Below are 19,411 nucleotides of genomic sequence, written 5' to 3'. Positions count from 1 at the left end.
TAGCTGGTCTGTGTGGTCCTCTGTTAGCTGGGCCGTGTGTTCCTCTGTTAGCTGGGCCGTGTGTTCCTCTGTTAGCTGGGCCGTGTGTTCCTCTGTTAGCTGGGCCGTGTGTTTCTCTGTTAGCTGGGCTGTGTGTTCCTCTGTTAGCTGGGCCGTGTGTTCCTCTGTTAGCTGGGCTGTGTGTTCCTCTGTTAGCTGGGCTGTGTGGTCCTCTGTTAGCTGGGCTGTGTGTTCCTCTGTTAGCTGGCCTGTGTTCCTCTGTTAGCTGGGCCGTGTGTTCCTCTGTTAGCTGGGCTGTGTGTTCCTCTGTTAGCTGGGCTGTGTGGTCCTCTGTTAGCTGGGCCGTGTGTTTCTCTGTTAGCTGGCCTGTGTGGTCCTCTGTTAGCTGGGCTGTGTGGTCCTCTGTTAGCTGGGCTGTGTGGTCCTCTGTTAGCTGGGCTGTGTGGTCCTCTGTTAGCTGGGCTGTGTGGTCCTCTGTTAGCTGGGCTGTGTGTTCCTCTGTTAGCTGGGCTGTGTGGTCCTCTGTTAGCTGGGCCGTGTGGTCCTCTGTTAGCTGGGCTGTGTGTTCCTCTGTTAGCTGGGCCGTGTGTTCCTCTGTTAGCTGGGCCGTGTGGTCCTCTGTTAGCTGGGCCGTGTGTTTCTCTGTTAGCTGGCCTGTGTGGTCCTCTGTTAGCTGGGCTGTGTGGTCCTCTGTTAGCTGGGCTGTGTGGTCCTCTGTTAGCTGGGCTGTGTGGTCCTCTGTTAGCTGGGCTGTGTGGTCCTCTGTTAGCTGGGCTGTGTGGTCCTCTGTTAGCTAGCCTGTGTGGTCCTCTGTTAGCTGGGCTGTGTGGTCCTCTGTTAGCTGGGCTGTGTGGTCCTCTGTTAGCTGGGCTGTGTGTTCCTCTGTTAGCTGGCCTGTGTGTTCCTCTGTTAGCTGGGCTGTGTGTTCCTCTGTTAGCTGGGCTGTGTGTTCCTCTGTTAGCTGGGCTGTGTGTTCCTCTGTTAGCTGGGCTGTGTGTTCCTCTGTTAGCTGTGCTGTGTGTTCCTCTGTTAGCTGGGCTGTGTTGTCCTCTGTTAGCTGGGCTGTGTGTTCCTCTGTTAGCTGGCCTGTGTGTTCCTCTGTTAGCTGGGCTGTGTGGTCCTCTGTTAGCTGGGCTGTGTGTTCCTCTGTTAGCTGGGCTGTGTGTTCCTCTGTTAGCTGTGCTGTGTGTTCCTCTGTTAGCTGGGCTGTGTGTTCCTCTGTTAGCTGGGCTGTGTGTTCCTCTGTTAGCTGGGCTGTGTGGTCCTCTGTTAGCTGGGCTGTGTGTTCCTCTGTTAGCTGGGCTGTGTGGTCCTCTGTTAGCTGGGCTGTGTGTTCCTCTGTTAGCTGGGCTGTGTGGTTCTCTGTTAGCTGGGCTGTGTGTTCCTCTGTTAGCTGGGCCGTGTGGTCCTCTGTTAGCTGGGCCGTGTGGTCCTCTGTTAGCTGGGCCGTGTGTTCCTCTGTTAGCTGGGCCGTGTGTTCCTCTGTTAGCTGGGCCGTGTGGTCCTCTGTTAGCTGGGCCGTGTGTTTCTCTGTTAGCTGGCCTGTGTGGTCCTCTGTTAGCTGGGCTGTGTGGTCCTCTGTTAGCTGGGCTGTGTGGTCCTCTGTTAGCTGGGCTGTGTGGTCCTCTGTTAGCTGGGCTGTGTGGTCCTCTGTTAGCTGGGCTGTGTGGTCCTCTGTTAGCTAGCCTGTGTGGTCCTCTGTTAGCTGGGCTGTGTGGTCCTCTGTTAGCTGGGCTGTGTGTTCCTCTGTTAGCTGGGCTGTGTGTTCCTCTGTTAGCTGGGCTGTGTGTTCCTCTGTTAGCTGGGCTGTGTGGTCCTCTGTTAGCTGGGCTGTGTGGTCCTCTGTTAGCTGGGCTGTGTGTTCCTCTGTTAGCTGGGCTGTGTGTTCCTCTGTTAGCTGGGCTGTGTGTTCCTCTGTTAGCTGGGCTGTGTGGTCCTCTGTTAGCTGGGCTGTGTGGTCCTCTGTTAGCTGGGCTGTGTGTTCCTCTGTTAGCTGGGCTGTGTGGTCCTCTGTTAGCTGGGCTGTGTGGTCCTCTGTTAGCTGGGCTGTGTGGTTCTCTGTTAGCTTTGCTGTGTGGTTCTCTGTTAGCTGGGCTGTGTGGTCCTCTGTTAGCTGGGCTGTGTGTTCCTCTGTTAGCTGGGCTGTGTGGTCCTCTGTTAGCTGGGCTGTGTGTTCCTCTGTTAGCTGGGCTGTGTGGTTCTCTGTTAGCTGGGCTGTGTGGTTCTCTGTTAGCTGGGCTGTGTGGTCCTCTGTTAGCTGGGCTGTGTGGTTCTCTGTTAGCTGGGCTGTGTGGTTCTCTGTTAGCTGGGCTGTGTGGTCCTCTGTTAGCTGGGCTGTGTGGTCCTCTGTTAGCTGGGCTGTGTGGTTCTCTGTTAGCTGGGCTGTGTGGTTCTCTGTTAGCTGGGCCGTGTGTTCCTCTGTTAGCTGGGCTGTGTGGTCCTCTGTTAGCTGGGCCGTGTGTTCCTCTGTTAGCTGGGCCGTGTGTTCCTCTGTTAGCTGGGCCGTGTGTTCCTCTGTTAGCTGGGCCGTGTGTTCCTCTGTTAGCTGGGCCGTGTGTTCCTCTGTTAGCTGGGCCGTGTGGTCCTCTGTTAGCTGGGCCGTGTGGTCCTCTGTTAGCTGGGCCGTGTGTTCCTCTGTTAGCTGGGCCGTGTGTTCCTCTGTTAGCTGGGCTGTGTGGTCCTCTGTTAGCTGGGCTGTGTGTTCCTCTGTTAGCTGGGCTGTGTGGTTCTCTGTTAGCTGGGCTGTGTGTTCCTCTGTTAGCTGGGCTGTGTGTTCCTCTGTTAGCTGGGCTGTGTGGTCCTCTGTTAGCTGGGCCGTGTGTTCCTCTGTTAGCTGGGCCGTGTGTTCCTCTGTTAGCTGGGCTGTGTGGTTCTCTGTTAGCTGGGCTGTGTGGTCCTCTGTTAGCTGGGCTGTGTGTTCCTCTGTTAGCTGGGCCGTGTGTTCCTCTGTTAGCTGGGCCGTGTGTTCCTCTGTTAGCTGGGCTGTGTGGTCCTCTGTTAGCTGGGCTGTGTGTTCCTTTGTTAGCTGGGCTGTGTGGTTCTCTGTTAGCTGGGCTGTGTGTTCCTCTGTTAGCTGGGCTGTGTGTTCCTCTGTTAGCTGGGCTGTGTGTTCCTCTGTTAGCTGGGCTGTGTGGTCCTCTGTTAGCTGGGCTGTGTGTTCCTCTGTTAGCTGGGCTGTGTGGTTCTCTGTTAGCTGGGCTGTGTGGTTCTCTGTTAGCTGGGCTGTGTGTTCCTCTGTTAGCTGGACTGTGTGTTCCTCTGTTAGCTGGGCTGTGTGGTCCTCTGTTAGCTGGGCTGTGTGTTCCTCTGTTAGCTGGGCTGTGTGGTTCTCTGTTAGCTGGGCTGTGTGGTTCTCTGTTAGCTGGGCTGTGTGGTCCTCTGTTAGCTGGGCTGTGTGTTCCTCTGTTAGCTGGGCTGTGTGTTCCTCTGTTAGCTGGGCTGTGTGGTCCTCTGTTAGCTGGGCCGTGTGGTCCTCTGTTAGCTGGGCCGTGTGTTCCTCTGTTAGCTGGGCCGTGTGTTCCTCTGTTAGCTGGGCCGTGTGTTCCTCTGTTAGCTGGGCTGTGTGGTCCTCTGTTAGCTGGGCTGTGTGTTCCTCTGTTAGCTGGGCCGTGTGTTCCTCTGTTAGCTGGGCCGTGTGTTCCTCTGTTAGCTGGGCTGTGTGGTTCTCTGTTAGCTGGGCTGTGTGGTCCTCTGTTAGCTGGGCTGTGTGTTCCTCTGTTAGCTGGGCCGTGTGTTCCTCTGTTAGCTGGGCCGTGTGTCCCTCTGTTAGCTGGGCTGTGTGGTTCTCTGTTAGCTGGGCTGTGTGTTCCTCTGTTAGCTGGGCTGTGTGTTCCTCTGTTAGCTGGGCCGTGTGGTCCTCTGTTAGCTGGGCCGTGTGTTCCTCTGTTAGCTGGGCTGTGTGGTCCTCTGTTAGCTGGGCTGTGTGTTCCTCTGTTAGCTGGGCTGTGTGGTTCTCTGTTAGCTGGGCTGTGTGTTCCTCTGTTAGCTGGGCTGTGTGTTCCTCTGTTAGCTGGGCTGTGTGGTCCTCTGTTAGCTGGGCCGTGTGTTCCTCTGTTAGCTGGGCCGTGTGTTCCTCTGTTAGCTGGGCTGTGTGGTTCTCTGTTAGCTGGGCTGTGTGGTCCTCTGTTAGCTGGGCTGTGTGTTCCTCTGTTAGCTGGGCCGTGTGTTCCTCTGTTAGCTGGGCCGTGTGTTCCTCTGTTAGCTGGGCTGTGTGGTCCTCTGTTAGCTGGGCTGTGTGTTCCTTTGTTAGCTGGGCTGTGTGGTTCTCTGTTAGCTGGGCTGTGTGTTCCTCTGTTAGCTGGGCTGTGTGTTCCTCTGTTAGCTGGGCTGTGTGTTCCTCTGTTAGCTGGGCTGTGTGGTCCTCTGTTAGCTGGGCTGTGTGTTCCTCTGTTAGCTGGGCTGTGTGGTTCTCTGTTAGCTGGGCTGTGTGGTTCTCTGTTAGCTGGGCTGTGTGTTCCTCTGTTAGCTGGACTGTGTGTTCCTCTGTTAGCTGGGCTGTGTGGTCCTCTGTTAGCTGGGCTGTGTGGTCCTCTGTTAGCTGGGCTGTGTGGTTCTCTGTTAGCTGGGCTGTGTGGTTCTCTGTTAGCTGGGCTGTGTGGTCCTCTGTTAGCTGGGCTGTGTGTTCCTCTGTTAGCTGGGCTGTGTGTTCCTCTGTTAGCTGGGCTGTGTGGTCCTCTGTTAGCTGGGCCGTGTGGTCCTCTGTTAGCTGGGCCGTGTGTTCCTCTGTTAGCTGGGCCGTGTGTTCCTCTGTTAGCTGGGCCGTGTGTTCCTCTGTTAGCTGGGCTGTGTGGTCCTCTGTTAGCTGGGCTGTGTGGTCCTCTGTTAGCTGGGCCGTGTGTTCCTCTGTTAGCTGGGCCGTGTGTTCCTCTGTTAGCTGGGCTGTGTGGTTCTCTGTTAGCTGGGCTGTGTGGGGTCCTCTGTTAGCTGGGCTGTGTGTTCCTCTGTTAGCTGGGCCGTGTGTTCCTCTGTTAGCTGGGCCGTGTGTCCCTCTGTTAGCTGGGCTGTGTGGTTCTCTGTTAGCTGGGCTGTGTGTTCCTCTGTTAGCTGGGCTGTGTGTTCCTCTGTTAGCTGGGCCGTGTGGTCCTCTGTTAGCTGGGCCGTGTGTTCCTCTGTTAGCTGGGCTGTGTGTTCCTCTGTTAGCTGGGCTGTGTGGTCCTCTGTTAGCTGGGCTGTGTGTTCCTCTGTTAGCTGGGCCGTGTGTTCCTCTGTTAGCTGGGCCGTGTGTTCCTCTGTTAGCTGGGCTGTGTGGTCCTCTGTTAGCTGGGCTGTGTGTTCCTCTGTTAGCTGGGCTGTGTGGTTCTCTGTTAGCTGGGCTGTGTGGTCCTCTGTTAGCTGGGCTGTGTGTTCCTCTGTTAGCTGGGCTGTGTGTTCCTCTGTTAGCTGGACTGTGTGTTCCTCTGTTAGCTGGGCTGTGTGGTCCTCTGTTAGCTGGGCTGTGTGTTCCTCTGTTAGCTGGGCTGTGTGGTTCTCTGTTAGCTGGGCTGTGTGGTTCTCTGTTAGCTGGGCTGTGTGTTCCTCTGTTAGCTGGGCTGTGTGTTCCTCTGTTAGCTGGGCTGTGTGTTCCTCTGTTAGCTGGGCTGTGTGGTCCTCTGTTAGCTGGGCCGTGTGGTCCTCTGTTAGCTGGGCCGTGTGTTCCTCTGTTAGCTGGGCCGTGTGTTCCTCTGTTAGCTGGGCCGTGTGTTCCTCTGTTAGCTGGGCTGTGTGGTCCTCTGTTAGCTGGGCTGTGTGTTCCTCTGTTAGCTGGGCCGTGTGTTCCTCTGTTAGCTGGGCCGTGTGTTCCTCTGTTAGCTGGGCTGTGTGGTTCTCTGTTAGCTGGGCTGTGTGGTCCTCTGTTAGCTGGGCTGTGTGTTCCTCTGTTAGCTGGGCCGTGTGTTCCTCTGTTAGCTGGGCCGTGTGTCCCTCTGTTAGCTGGGCTGTGTGGTTCTCTGTTAGCTGGGCTGTGTGTTCCTCTGTTAGCTGGGCTGTGTGTTCCTCTGTTAGCTGGGCCGTGTGGTCCTCTGTTAGCTGGGCCGTGTGTTCCTCTGTTAGCTGGGCTGTGTGTTCCTCTGTTAGCTGGGCTGTGTGGTCCTCTGTTAGCTGGGCTGTGTGTTCCTCTGTTAGCTGGGCCGTGTGTTCCTCTGTTAGCTGGGCCGTGTGTTCCTCTGTTAGCTGGGCTGTGTGGTCCTCTGTTAGCTGGGCTGTGTGTTCCTCTGTTAGCTGGGCTGTGTGGTTCTCTGTTAGCTGGGCTGTGTGGTCCTCTGTTAGCTGGGCTGTGTGTTCCTCTGTTAGCTGGGCTGTGTGTTCCTCTGTTAGCTGGGCTGTGTGTTCCTCTGTTAGCTGGGCCGTGTGGTCCTCTGTTAGCTGGGCCGTGTGTTCCTCTGTTAGCTGGGCCGTGTGTTCCTCTGTTAGCTGGGCCGTGTGTTCCTCTGTTAGCTGGGCCGTGTGGTCTTCTGTTAGCTGGGCTGTGTGTTCCTCTGTTAGCTGGGCCGTGTGTTCCTCTGTTAGCTGGGCCGTGTGTTCCTCTGTTAGCTGGGCTGTGTGGTTCTCTGTTAGCTGGGCTGTGTGGTCCTCTGTTAGCTGGGCTGTGTGTTCCTCTGTTAGCTGGGCCGTGTGTTCCTCTGTTAGCTGGGCCGTGTGTTCCTCTGTTAGCTGGGCTGTGTGGTCCTCTGTTAGCTGGGCTGTGTGTTCCTCTGTTAGCTGGGCTGTGTGGTTCTCTGTTAGCTGGGCTGTGTGTTCCTATGTTAGCTGGGCTGTGTGGTCCTCTGTTAGCTGGGCAGTGTGTTCCTCTGTTAGCTGGGCCGTGTGTTCCTCTGTTAGCTGGGCCGTGTGTTCCTCTGTTAGCTGGGCTGTGTGGTTCTCTGTTAGCTGGGCTGTGTGGTCCTCTGTTAGCTGGGCTGTGTGTTCCTCTGTTAGCTGGGCCGTGTGTTCCTCTGTTAGCTGGGCCGTGTGTTCCTCTGTTAGCTGGGCTGTGTGGTCCTCTGTTAGCTGGGCTGTGTGTTCCTCTGTTAGCTGGGCCGTGTGGTCCTCTGTTAGCTGGGCTGTGTGGTTCTCTGTTAGCTGGGCTGTGTGGTCCTCTGTTAGCTGGGCTGTGTGGTCCTCTGTTAGCTGGGCTGTGTGGTTCTCTGTTAGCTGGGCTGTGTGGTCCTCTGTTAGCTGGCCTGTGTTCCTCTGTTAGCTGGCCTGTGTTCCTCTGTTAGCTGGCCTGTGTTCCTCTGTTAGCTGGCCTGTGTTCCTCTGTTAGCTGGCCTCTGTTAGCTGGCCTGTGTTCCTCTGTTAGCTGGGCCGTGTGGTCCTCTGTTAGCTGGGCTGTGTGGTTCTCTGTTAGCTGGGCTGTGTGTTCCTCTGTTAGCTGGGCCGTGTGGTCCTCTGTTAGCTGGGCTGTGTGGTTTTCTGTTAGCTGGGCTGTGTGTTCCTCTGTTAGCTGGCCTGTGTTCCTCTGTTAGCTGGCCTGTGTTCCTCTGTTAGCTGGCCTGTGTTCCTCTGTTAGCTGGGCCGTGTGGTCCTCTGTTAGCTGGGCCGTGTGGTCCTCTGTTAGCTGGGCTGTGTGGTTCTCTGTTAGCTGGGCCGTGTGTTCCTCTGTTAGCTGGCCTGTGTTCCTCTGTTAGCTGGGCCGTGTGGTCCTCTCCCTCCTTTTAACAATCAGCAAATAGTGTCTTTGGACTGTCCTTGAGAAGCTTATTGTTTTGTCCTTATTCCATCCAGTGTTTTTCATATTTAAATTTATTCTGTGATGACTTCTGCACAGGGGGAAGCCATGTCACGGGGGGTGGGGCTGTGATGCTCTGCTGCCATTGGTGGGCTCAAGGGCTTTCACACCTCTCACTTCACACCTCTGTCCTGTCCTAGAAGACTTGGTAGTTTAGTAGCCTTGAGTCAGCGTCAAATCTTTATAAAGGACAGAATGTTTAGAGACCAGATTGTCTTTTACTTTTTCTGTCTTCAGAAGGAGCTTCACCACTTTTACATGATTCACCCAGTGAAAATCCAGGTTTATCTAAGATCGTCAAAGCTCATATATTCTCTGTCTCTGTCTCTGTCTCTCTGTCTCTCTGTCTCTCTGTCTCTCTGTCTCTCTGTCTCTCTGTCTCTGTCTCTCTGTCTCTGTCTCTCTCTCAATTCAATTCAATTCAATTCAAGGGGCTTTATTGGCATGGGAAACATGTGTTAACATTGCCAAAGCAAGTGAGGTAGATAATATACAAAAGTGAAATAAACAATAAATAGGCATAAATATGGGTTGTATTTACAATGGTGTTTGTTCTTCACTGGTTGCCCTTTTCTTGTGACAACAGGTTACAAATCTTGCTGCTGTGATGGCACACTGTGGAATTTCACCCAGTAGATATGGGAGTTTATCAAAATTGGATTTGTTTTCGAATTCTTTGTGGATCTGTGTGATCTGAGGGAAATATGTCTCTCTAATATGGTCATACATTTGGCAGGAGGTTAGGAAGTGCAGCTCAGTTTCCACCTCATTTTGTGGGCAGTGTGCACATAGCCTGTCTTCTCTTGAGAGCCATGTCTGCCTACGGCGGCCTTTCTCAATAGCAAGGCTATGCTCACTGAGTCTGTACATAGTCAAAGCTTTCCTTAAGTTTGGGTCAGTCACAGTGGTCAGGTATTCTGCCACTGTGTACTCTCTGTTTAGGGCCAAATAGCATTCTAGTTTGCTCTGTTTTTTTGTTAATTCTTTCTTCAAAATTGGATTTGTTTTCGAATTCTTTGTGGATCTGTGTGATCTGAGGGAAATATGTCTCTCTAATATGGTCATACATTGGGCAGGAGGTTAGGAAGTGCAGCTCAGTTTCCACCTCATTTTGTGGGCAGTGTGCACATAGCCTGTCTTCTCTTGAGAGCCATGTCTGCCTACGGCGGCCTTTCTCAATAGCAAGGCTATGCTCACTGAGTCTGTACATAGTCAAAGCTTTCCTTAAGTTTGGGTCAGTCACAGTGGTCAGGTATTCTGCCACTGTGTACTTTCTGTTTAGGGCCAAATAGCATTCTAGTTTGCTCTGTTTTTTTGTTAATTCTTTCTTCAAAATTGGATTTGTTTTCGAATTCTTTGTGGATCTGTGTGATCTGAGGGAAATATGTCTCTCTAATATGGTCATACATTTGGCAGGAAGTTAGGAAGTGCAGCTCAGTTTCCACCTCATTTTGTGGGCAGTATGCACATAGCCTGTCTTCTCTTGAGAGCCATGTCTGCCTACGGCGGCCTTTCTCAATAGCAAGGCTACGCTCACTGAGTATGTACATAGTCAAAGCTTTCCTTAAGTTTGGGTCAGTCACAGTGGTCAGGTATTCTGCCACTGTGTACTCTCTGTTTAGGGCCAAATAGCATTCTAGTTTGCTCTGTTTCTCTGTCTGTCTCTCTCTCTCTCTCTCTCTCTCTCTCTCTCTCTCTCTCTCTCTCTCTCTCTCTCTCTCTCTCTCTCTCTCTCTCTCTCTCTCTCTCTCTCTCTCTCTCTCTCTCTCTCTCTCTCTCTCTCAGAGCCTTGGGCCAGCACTACAGGAAGCTGACTAATTCTTCAACATCCTACTGTGTCCTTCAGTACAGAGCTGTCTGGCTGTCTGTGTGACTGACCCTGTGTGGGTGTGGGTGTGTGTAAAGCAAAGCGAGAATTGATGCTTGATGATGGGAAAGAAAGGGCTTTTCATTTATCTGATTTCATGTATCTGCATGTCCAGCTCTTATATTCATTTGTCTCACAAACACAAGTATGTAGCTCAAACAGACAATGTTTAAAAATATTTAGAAGTTCAAATCACGCCGGCGTCATTGGGTTAATGTGTATATCGTTCTGCTCTCTCTCCTACTGACTCCTTCCTCTCTCTCTGCTACTGACTCCTTCCTCTCTCTCCTACTGACTCCTTCCTCTCTCTGCTACTGACTCCTTCCTCTCTCTCTCCTACTGACTCCTGCCTCTCTCTCTCCTACTGACTCCTTCCTCTCTCTCCTACTGACTCCTTCCTCTCTTGGCTACTGACTCCTTCCTCTCTCTCTGCTACTGACTCCTTCCTCTCTCTCTCCTACTGACTCCTTCCTCTCTCTCCTACTGACTCCTTCCTCTCTCTCTGCTACTGACTCCTTCCTCTCTCTCTGCTACTGACTCCTTCCTCTCTCTCCTACTGACTCCTTCCTCTCTCTCTCCTACTGACTCCTTCCTCTCTCTCCTACTGACTCCTTCCTCTCTCTCCTACTGACTCCTTCCTCTCTCGGCTACTGACTCCTTCCTCTCTCTCTGCTACTGACTCCTTCCTCTCTCTCTCCTACTGACTCCTTCCTCTCTCTCTGCTACTGACTCCTTCCTCTCTCTCTGCTACTGACTCCTTCCTCTCTCTCCTACTGACTCCTTCCTCTCTCGGCTGAGGGTATATAGACAATTGCTGCAATTTCATGTGACGGTTGAAAGTGTGTGTATATGTGTGTGTGTGTGTGTGCGCGCATGAGTTTGTTGTTATTGGCCTGAATACCAAGCGTCACGTCTGGAGGAAACCTGGCACCATCCCTACGGTGAAGCATGGTGGTGGCAGCATCATGCTGTGGGGATGTTTTTCAGCAACAGGGACTGGCAGACTAGTCAGGATCGAGGGAAAGATGAACGGAGCAAAGTACAGAGATCCTTGATGAAAACCTGCTCCAGAGCGCTCAGGACCTCAGACTGGGGGTGAAGGTTCACCTTCCAAAAGGACAACGACCCTAAGCACACAGCCAAGACAATGCAGAAGTGGCTTCGGGACAAGTCTCTGAATGTCCTTGAGTGGCCCAGCCAGAGCCCGGACTTGAACCCGATCGAACATCTCTGGAGAGACCTGAAAATAGCTGTGCAGCGACGCTCCCCATCCAACCTGACAGAGCTTGAGAGGATCTTTAGAGAAGAATGGGAGAAACTCCCCAAATACAGGTGTGCCAAGCTTGTAGCGTCATACCCAAGAAGACTCAAGGCTGTAATCGCTGCCAAAGGTGCTTCAACAAAGGACAGAGTAAAGGGTCTGAATACTTATGTAAATGTGATATTTCAGCTTTTTCTAAATGTCTACAAACCTGTTTTTGCTTTGTCATTATGGGGGTATTGTCAAATCAAATTGTATTTGTCACATGCACAGAATACAACAGATACAACCTTACAATGAAATGCTTACTTACAAGCCCTTAACCAACAACGCAGTTCAAGAAACAGAGTTGCGACAACAGGACAGAATGAGGAAGTAGGTAGCAGTTTGGAGGTATATTTCCTTGCTATTGAGAAGAGCTGGTTACTGTACCCAGAAACTTCCAGCAATTGCGCTAAGCTAACAGTATGCTAACTTCAATGATCTCGATATCTCGAAATCTCGCAGTGTCCCTTCAATGCTGCTCTAGTCTGGACATCTTTCATTCCGCTCATTATTCAATCCCTCTCTTTTCCCTTTGCATGTCTTCCACAGGTCATGACTGTGAAAGAGATGTGTTGTCAGTCAATCTACCTCTACCTGGTCAGATAAGGGTTCATACATAGATCTTACCAGTCGATCTACCTCTACCTGGTCAAATAAGGGTTCATACATAGATCTTACCAGTCAATCTACCTCTACCTGGTCAGATAAGGGTTAATACATAGATCTTACCAGTCAATCTACCTCTACCTGGTCAAATAAGGGTTCATACATAGATCTTACCAGTCAATCTACCTCTACCTGGTCAGATAAGGGTTCATACATAGATCTTACCAGTCGATCTACCTCTACCTGGTCAAATAAGGGTTCATACATAGATCTTACCAGTCAATCTACCTCTACCTGGTCAAATAAGGGTTCATACATAGATCTTACCAGTCAATCTACCTCTACCTGGTCAAATAAGGGTTCATACATAGATCTTACCAGTCGATCTACCTCTACCTGGTCAGATAAGGGTTAATACATAGATCTTACCAGTCGATCTACCTCTACCTGGTCAGATAAGGGTTAATACATAGATCTTACCAGTCAATCTACCTCTACCTGGTCAGATAAGGGTTAATACATAGATCTTACCAGTCAATCTACCTCTACCTGGTCAGATAAGGGTTAATACATAGATCTTACCAGTCAATCTACCTCTACCTGGTCAAATAAGGGTTAATACATAGATCTTACCAGTCAATCTACCTCTACCTGGTCAAATAAGGGTTAATACATAGATCTTACCAGTCAATCTACCTCTACCTGGTCAAATAAGGGTTCATACATAGATCTTACCAGTCAATCTACCAGTCAATCTACCTCTACCTGGTTTAATAAGTTGTTCTTATTTAATAAATAGTTAGAATAGGGGTTTAATAAGTTGTTCTTATTTAATAAATAGTTAGAATAGGGGTTTAATAAGTTGTTCTTATTTAATAAATAGTTAGAATAGGGTTTAATAAGTTGTTCTTATTTAATAAATAGTTAGAATAGGGGTTTAATAAGTTGTTCTTATTTAATAAATAGTTAGAATAGGGGTTTAATAAGTTGTTCTTATTTAATAAATAGTTAGAATAGGGGTTTAATAAGTTGTTCTTATTTAATAAATAGTTAGAAAAGGGTTTAATAAGTTGTTCTTACCAGCGACGGGTTCTTTGGAGGGAAACAGCTTGTTGTCCACCGTCATGCTGATGTCACAAAACACTTCCTCCTCGTCTCGGTCTGCATCCAGCTGGAGAAGAAAGCAGGTTTTAACCATCACATAAAGTACAACGGCAGGGTTTAACCATCACATAAAGTACAACGGCAGGGTTTAACCATCACATAAAGTACAACGGCAGGGTTTAACCATCACATAAAGTACAACGGCAGGGTTTAACCATCACATAAAGTACAACGGCAGGGTTTAACCATCACATAAAGTACAACGGCAGGGTTTAACCATCACATAAAGTACAACGGCAGGGTTTAACCATCACATAAAGTACAACGGCAGGGTTTAACCATCACATAAAGGACAACGGCAGGGTTTAACCATCACATAAAGGACAACGACAGGGTTTAACCATCACATAAAGTACAACGGCAGGGTTTAACCATCACATAAAGGACAACGACAGGGTTTACCATCACATAAAGGACAACGGCAGGGTTTAACCATCACATAAAGGACAACGGCAGGGTTTAACCATCACATAAAGGACAACGACAGGGTTTAACCATCACATAAAGGACAACGACAGGGTTTTACCATCACATAAAGGACAACGACAGGGTTTACCATCACATAAAGGACAACGGCAGGGTTTACCATCACATCAAGGACAACGGCAGGTTTACCATCACATAAAGGACAATGGCAGGGTTTAACCATCACATAAAGGACAACGGCAGGGTTTACCATCACATAAAGGACAACGGCAGGGTTTAATCATCACATAAAGGACAACGGCAGGGTTTACCATCACATAAAGGACAACGGCAGGGTTTAACCATCACATAAAGGACAACGGCAGGGTTTAACCATCACATAAAGTACAACGGCAGGGTTTAACCATCACATAAAGTACAACGGCAGGGTTTAACCATCACATAAAGGACAACGGCAGGGTTTACCATCACATCAAGGACAACGGCAGGTTTACCATCACATAAAGGACAACGGCAGGGTTTAACCATCACATAAAGGACAACGGCAGGGTTTTACCATCACATAAAGGACAACGGCAGGGTTTTACCATCACATAAAGGACAACGGCAGGGTTTTACCATCACATAAAGGACAACGGCAGGTTTTACCATCACATAAAGGACAACGGCAGGGTTTACATCACATAAAGGACTACAGCAGGTTTTACCATCACATCAAAGAACTACAGCAGGTTTTACCATCACATCAAAAGGACTACAGCAGGTTTTACCATCACATCAAAAGACTACAGCAGGGTTTACCATCACATAAAGGACAACTGCAGGGTTTAACCATCACATAAAGGACAACGGCAGGGTTTAACCGTCACATAAAGGACAACGACAGGGTTTAACCATCACATAAAGTACAACGGCAGGGTTTAACCATCACATAAAGGACAACGACAGGGTTTACCATCACATAAAGGACAACGGCAGGGTTTAACCATCACATAAAGGACAACGGCAGGGTTTAACCATCACATAAAGGACAACGACAGGGTTTAACCATCACATAAAGGACAACGACAGGGTTTTACCATCACATAAAGGACAACGACAGGGATTACCATCACATAAAGGACAACGGCAGGGTTTACCATCACATCAAGGACAACGGCAGGTTTACCATCACATAAAGGACAACGGCAGGGTTTAACCATCACATAAAGGACAACGGCAGGGTTTACCATCACACAAAGGACAACGGCAGGGTTTAACCATCACATAAAGGACAACGGCAGGGTTTACCATCACATAAAGGACAACGGCAGGTTTACCATCACATAAAGGACAACGGCAGGGTTTAACCATCACATAAAGTACAACGACAGGGTTTAACCATCACATAAAGTACAACGGCAGGGTTTAACCATCACATAAAGGACAACGGCAGGGTTTAACCATCACATAAAGGACAACGACAGGGTTTAACCATCACATAAAGGACAACGGCAGGGTTTTACCATCACATAAAGGACAACGACAGGGTTTACCATCACATAAAGGACAACGGCAGGGTTTACCATCACATCAAGGACAACGGCAGGTTTACCATCACATAAAGGACAACGGCAGGGTTTAACCATCACATAAAGGACAACGGCAGGGTTTAACCATCACATAAAGGACAACGGCAGGGTTTTACCATCACATAAAGGACAACGGCAGGGTTTTACCATCACATAAAGGACAACGACAGGGTTTTACCATCACATAAAGGACAACGGCAGGGTTTTACCATCACATAAAGGACAACGGCAGGGTTTTACCATCACATAAAGGACAACGGCAGGGTTTTACCATCACATAAAGGACAACGGCAGGTTTTACCATCACATAAAGGACAACGGCAGGGTTTACATCACATAAAGGACTACAGCAGGTTTTACCATCACATCAAAGAACTACAGCAGGTTTTACCATCACATCAAAAGGACTACAGCAGGTTTTACCATCACATCAAAAGACTACAGCAGGTTTTACCATCACATCAAAGGACTACAGTTACTTCAGGTTTTACCATCACAACAAAGGACAACAGCAGGTTTTACCATCACATCAAAGGACTACAGCAGGTTTACCATCACATCAAAGGACTACAGTTACTTCAGGTTTTACCATCACATCAAAGGACTACAGCAGGTTTTACCATCACATCAAAGGACTACAGTTACTTCAGGTTTACCATCACATCAAAGGACTACAGCAGGTTTTACCATCACATCAAAGGACTACAGTTACTTTTATACAGATATTAGGCTTCAGAATCACATCTAATGACTACAGTTTCTACAGTCAATGTCATTCCAGGATACCCCGGCCAGGTTGATTAGAAAGAATCAACCTGGCCGGGGTATCCTGGAATGACATTGACTGTAGAAACTGTAGTCATTAGATGTGATGGTAAAACCTGCTGTAGTTCTTTGATGTGATGGTAAAACCTGCTCGCAGAAGTTTTTTAGGGAGCGTTTGACAGTGATGAGGGGTCGCAGACCCATTACGGATGCAGGCAATGAGGCAGTGATCGCTGAGATCTTGGTTGAAAACAGCAGAGGTGTATTTAGAGTGCAAGTTGGTCAGGATGATATCTATGAGGGTGCCCGTGTTTAAGGATTTGGGGTTGTACCTGGTAGGTTCATTGATAATTTGTGTGAGATTGAGGGCATCCAGCTTAGATTGTAGGACTGCCGGGGGTGTTAATAAGCATATCCCAGTTTAGGTCACCTAGTAGCACGAGCTCAGAAGATAGATGGGGGGCAATCAATTCACATATGGCATTCAGGGCACAGCTGGGGGCAGAAGGTGGTCTATAGCAAGCGGCAACGGTGAGAGACTTGTTTCTGGAAAGGTGAATTTTTAGAAGGAGAAGCTCAAATTGTTTGGGCACAGACCTGGATAGTATGACAGAACTCTGCAGGCTATCTCTGCAGTAGATTGCAACTCCGCCCCCTTTGGCAGTTCTATCTTGGCGGAAAATGATTTCAGTGTTTTTGGTGGCCTTCCTAAGCCAGGATTCAGACACGGCTAAGACATCCGGGTTGGCAGAGTGTGCTAAAGCAGTGAATAAAACAAACTTAGGGAGTAGGCTTCTAATGTTAACATGCATGAAACCAAGGCTTTTACGGTTACAGAAGTCAACAAATGAGAGCGCCTGGGGAGTGGTCCTGGATTAACCTCTACATCACCAGAGGAACAGAGGAGGAGTAGGATAAGGGTATGGCTGTGTGTGTGTGTGTGTGTGTGTGTGTGTGTGTGTGTGTGTGTGTGTGTGTGTGTGTGTGTGTGTGTGTGTGTGTGTGTGTGTGTGTGTGTGTGTGTGTGTGTGTGTGTGTGTGTGTGTGTGTGTGTGTGTGTGTGTGTGTGTGTGTGAGTTTGTGCTTTTTGGCTTTCCTGCCCTATTGGCAACAGATCCTTCTGGTGGTTCTGAGCAAAACACAGATTTGATCAAGTATGCAATAAAATGCAAATTAATTACTTAAAAATCATACAATGTGATTTTCTGGATTTTTGTTTTAGATTCCGTCTCTCATAGTTGAAGTGTACCTATGATAAAAATTACAGACCTCTAGATGGTTTGTAAGTAGGAAAACCTGCAAAATCGGCAGTGTATCAAATACTTGTTCTCCCCACTGTATATAAAAAAACGTATTATATTTACATAAGTATTCAGTCACTTTACTCAGTACTTTGTTGAAGCACCTTTGGCAGCGATTACAGCCTCGAGTTTTCTTGGGTATTACTCTACAAGCTTGGCACACCTGTATTTGGGGAGTTTCTCCCATTCTTCTCTGCAGATCCTCTCAAGCTCTGTCAGGTTGGATGGGGAGTGTCGCTGCAAAGCTATTTTCAGGTCTCTCCAGAGATGTTCGATCAGGTTCAAGTCCGGGCTCTGGCTGGGCCACTCAAGGACATTCAGAGACTTGTCCCGAAGCCACTCCTGCATTGTCTTGGCTGTGTGCTTAGGGTCGTTGTCCTGTTGGAAGGTGAACATTCGCCCCAGTCTGAGGTCCTGAGTGCTCTGGAGCAGGTTTTCATCAAGGATCTCTCTGTGCTTTTCTCTGTTCATCTTTCCCTCGATCCTGACTAGTCTCCCAGTCCTGCTGCTGAAAAACCTCCCCACAGCATGATGCTGCCACCACCATGCTTCACCGTAGGGATGGTGCCAGGTTTCTTCCAGACGTGACGCTTGGCATTCAGGCTAAAGAGTTCAATCTTGGTTTCATCAGACATGGGAATCTTGTTTCTCATGGTCTGAGAGTCTTTAGGTGCCTTTTGGCAAACTCCAAGCGGGCTGTCATGTGCCTTTTACTGAGGGGTGGCTTCCGTCTGGCCACTCTACCATAAAGGCCTGATTGGTGGAGAGCTGCAGAGATGGTTGTCCTTCTGGAAGGTTCTCCCATCTCCACAGAGGAACTCTGGAGCTCTGTCAGAGTGACCATCAGGTTTTTGGTCACCTCCCTGACCAAGGTCCTTCTCCCCCCTATTGCTCAGTTTGACCGGGCGACCAGCTCTAGGAAGAGTCTTGCTGGTTCCAAACTTCTTCCATTTAAGAATGATGGAGGCCACTGTGTTCTTGGGGACCTTCAATGATGCAGAAATGTTTTGGTACCCTTCCCCAGATCTGTGCCTCGACACAATAATGTCTCCGCGCTCTACGGACAATTCCTTCGACCTCATGGCTTGGTTTTTGCTCTGACATGAACTGTCATCTGTGGGAACTTACATAGACAGGTGTGTGCCTTTTCCATATCATGTCCAATCAATTGAATTTACCACCGGTGGACCACAGGCTTCAATGTAACAAAACATGGAAAAAGTCAAGGGGTCTGAATACTTTCCGAATACACTGCATACAGGGAATACGGTGGCAGTTGGGATGTTGGTATACACTGCATACAGGGAATACGGTGGCAGTTGGGATGTTGGTATACACTGCATACAGGGAATACGGTGGCAGTTGGGATGTTGGTATACACTGCATACAGGGAATACGGTGGCAGTTGGGATGTTGGTATACACTGCATACAGGGAATACGGTGGCAGTTGGGATGTTGGTATACACTGCATACAGGGAATACGGTGGCAGTTGGGATGTTGGTATACACTGCATACAGGGAATACGGTGGCAGTTGGGATGTTGGTATACACTGCATACGGGGAATACGGTGGCAGTTGGGATGTTGGTATACACTGCATACAGGGAATACGGTGGCAGTTGGGATGTTGGTATACACTGCATACAGGGAATACGGTGGCAGTTGGGATGTTGGTATACACTGCATACAGGGAATACGGTGGCAGTTGGGATGTTGGTATACACTGCATACAGGGAATACGGTGGCAGTTGGGATGTTGGTATACACTGCATACAGGGAATACGGTGGCAGTTGGGATGTTGGTATACACTGCATACAGGGAATACGGTGGCAGTTGGGATGTTGGTATACACTGCATACAGGGAATACGGTGGCAGTTGGGATGTTGGTATACACTGCATACAGGGAATACGGTGGCAGTTGGGATGTTGGTATACACTGCATACAGGGAATACGGTGGCAGTTGGGATGTTGGTATACACTGCATACAGGGAATACGGTGGCAGTTGGGATGAAGCCAACAGAGGAACAGGTTGGCAAAGGAAAATGACAACATTTGGGAAATGAGAGATTTGAGGATCCAAGACAAGTATAATAGATATTTTGTATAAAAAAGGTATTCAACACTGTTCTACCTGAGGTACAGTAGTGCCTCCTTTTCAATACTGTCTCCCCAAAAAAATGACAGGAGTGTCTTCAGTCTTGTTTATATTTAGCAATTGTGATGCACCTCCAAAACAGGTATTCATTTTCCAATACGTTTAAACCATGAGTCACGAGTCACCATGGTAACGCCGGTTGGTAACTCCATGGTAACCTGCCGGACCACTCAGAGGGGATAAAGAAGTTAATGGTGGTGGAACAATCATTAAACTGAAAAGAATAACTGTTATGCCCGTAATGAATCATTGGTCTGATGACAGATTTGGCACCTCCGTCCTCCTTCCTGTTCTCTGAGAGTTAACAACACCTCAATAACCACCTCTAATAGCCACACCGACGATATCGATTAAATATTAAATATAAACATGTTAGTCAACAAATAAAATAAAAAAGAAGGAGAAAGGCTTTCTGATAATTAAAATGGAAGGGTTATGTTTAGGATTCTAGCTTTAAGGTGGACGGATTAAAGATTAATCCAGATTACGGTTAGCCTTTAATGAATCATAAATCTGATGACAACTTTAATCCTCCATCCTCCCCTTTAAGACCCTCTCACC

At 48.9% G+C, this 19,411-nt stretch overlaps 1 protein-coding gene across 1 annotated transcript in view; it reads right to left on the bottom strand.

The window, feature by feature from the left end:
- Positions 1-19,411, bottom strand: part of ak5 (adenylate kinase 5) — a 292,297-nt gene that overhangs the window by 148,337 nt on the left and 124,549 nt on the right. Inside the window, exon 7 of the mRNA XM_071376733.1 lies at positions 12,544-12,634. Coding sequence (XP_071232834.1) covers positions 12,544-12,634 — 91 coding nt within the window. The remainder of the gene's footprint in view (positions 1-12,543; positions 12,635-19,411) is intronic.

The sequence above is a fragment of the Salvelinus alpinus genome, chromosome 30, assembly GCF_045679555.1.
Source record: "Salvelinus alpinus chromosome 30, SLU_Salpinus.1, whole genome shotgun sequence".
In the NCBI taxonomy this organism is placed as follows: Eukaryota; Metazoa; Chordata; class Actinopteri; order Salmoniformes; family Salmonidae; genus Salvelinus; species Salvelinus alpinus.
Note: the sequence above shows the minus strand (reverse complement) of the source record. Positions and strands in the feature narration are given on the sequence as shown.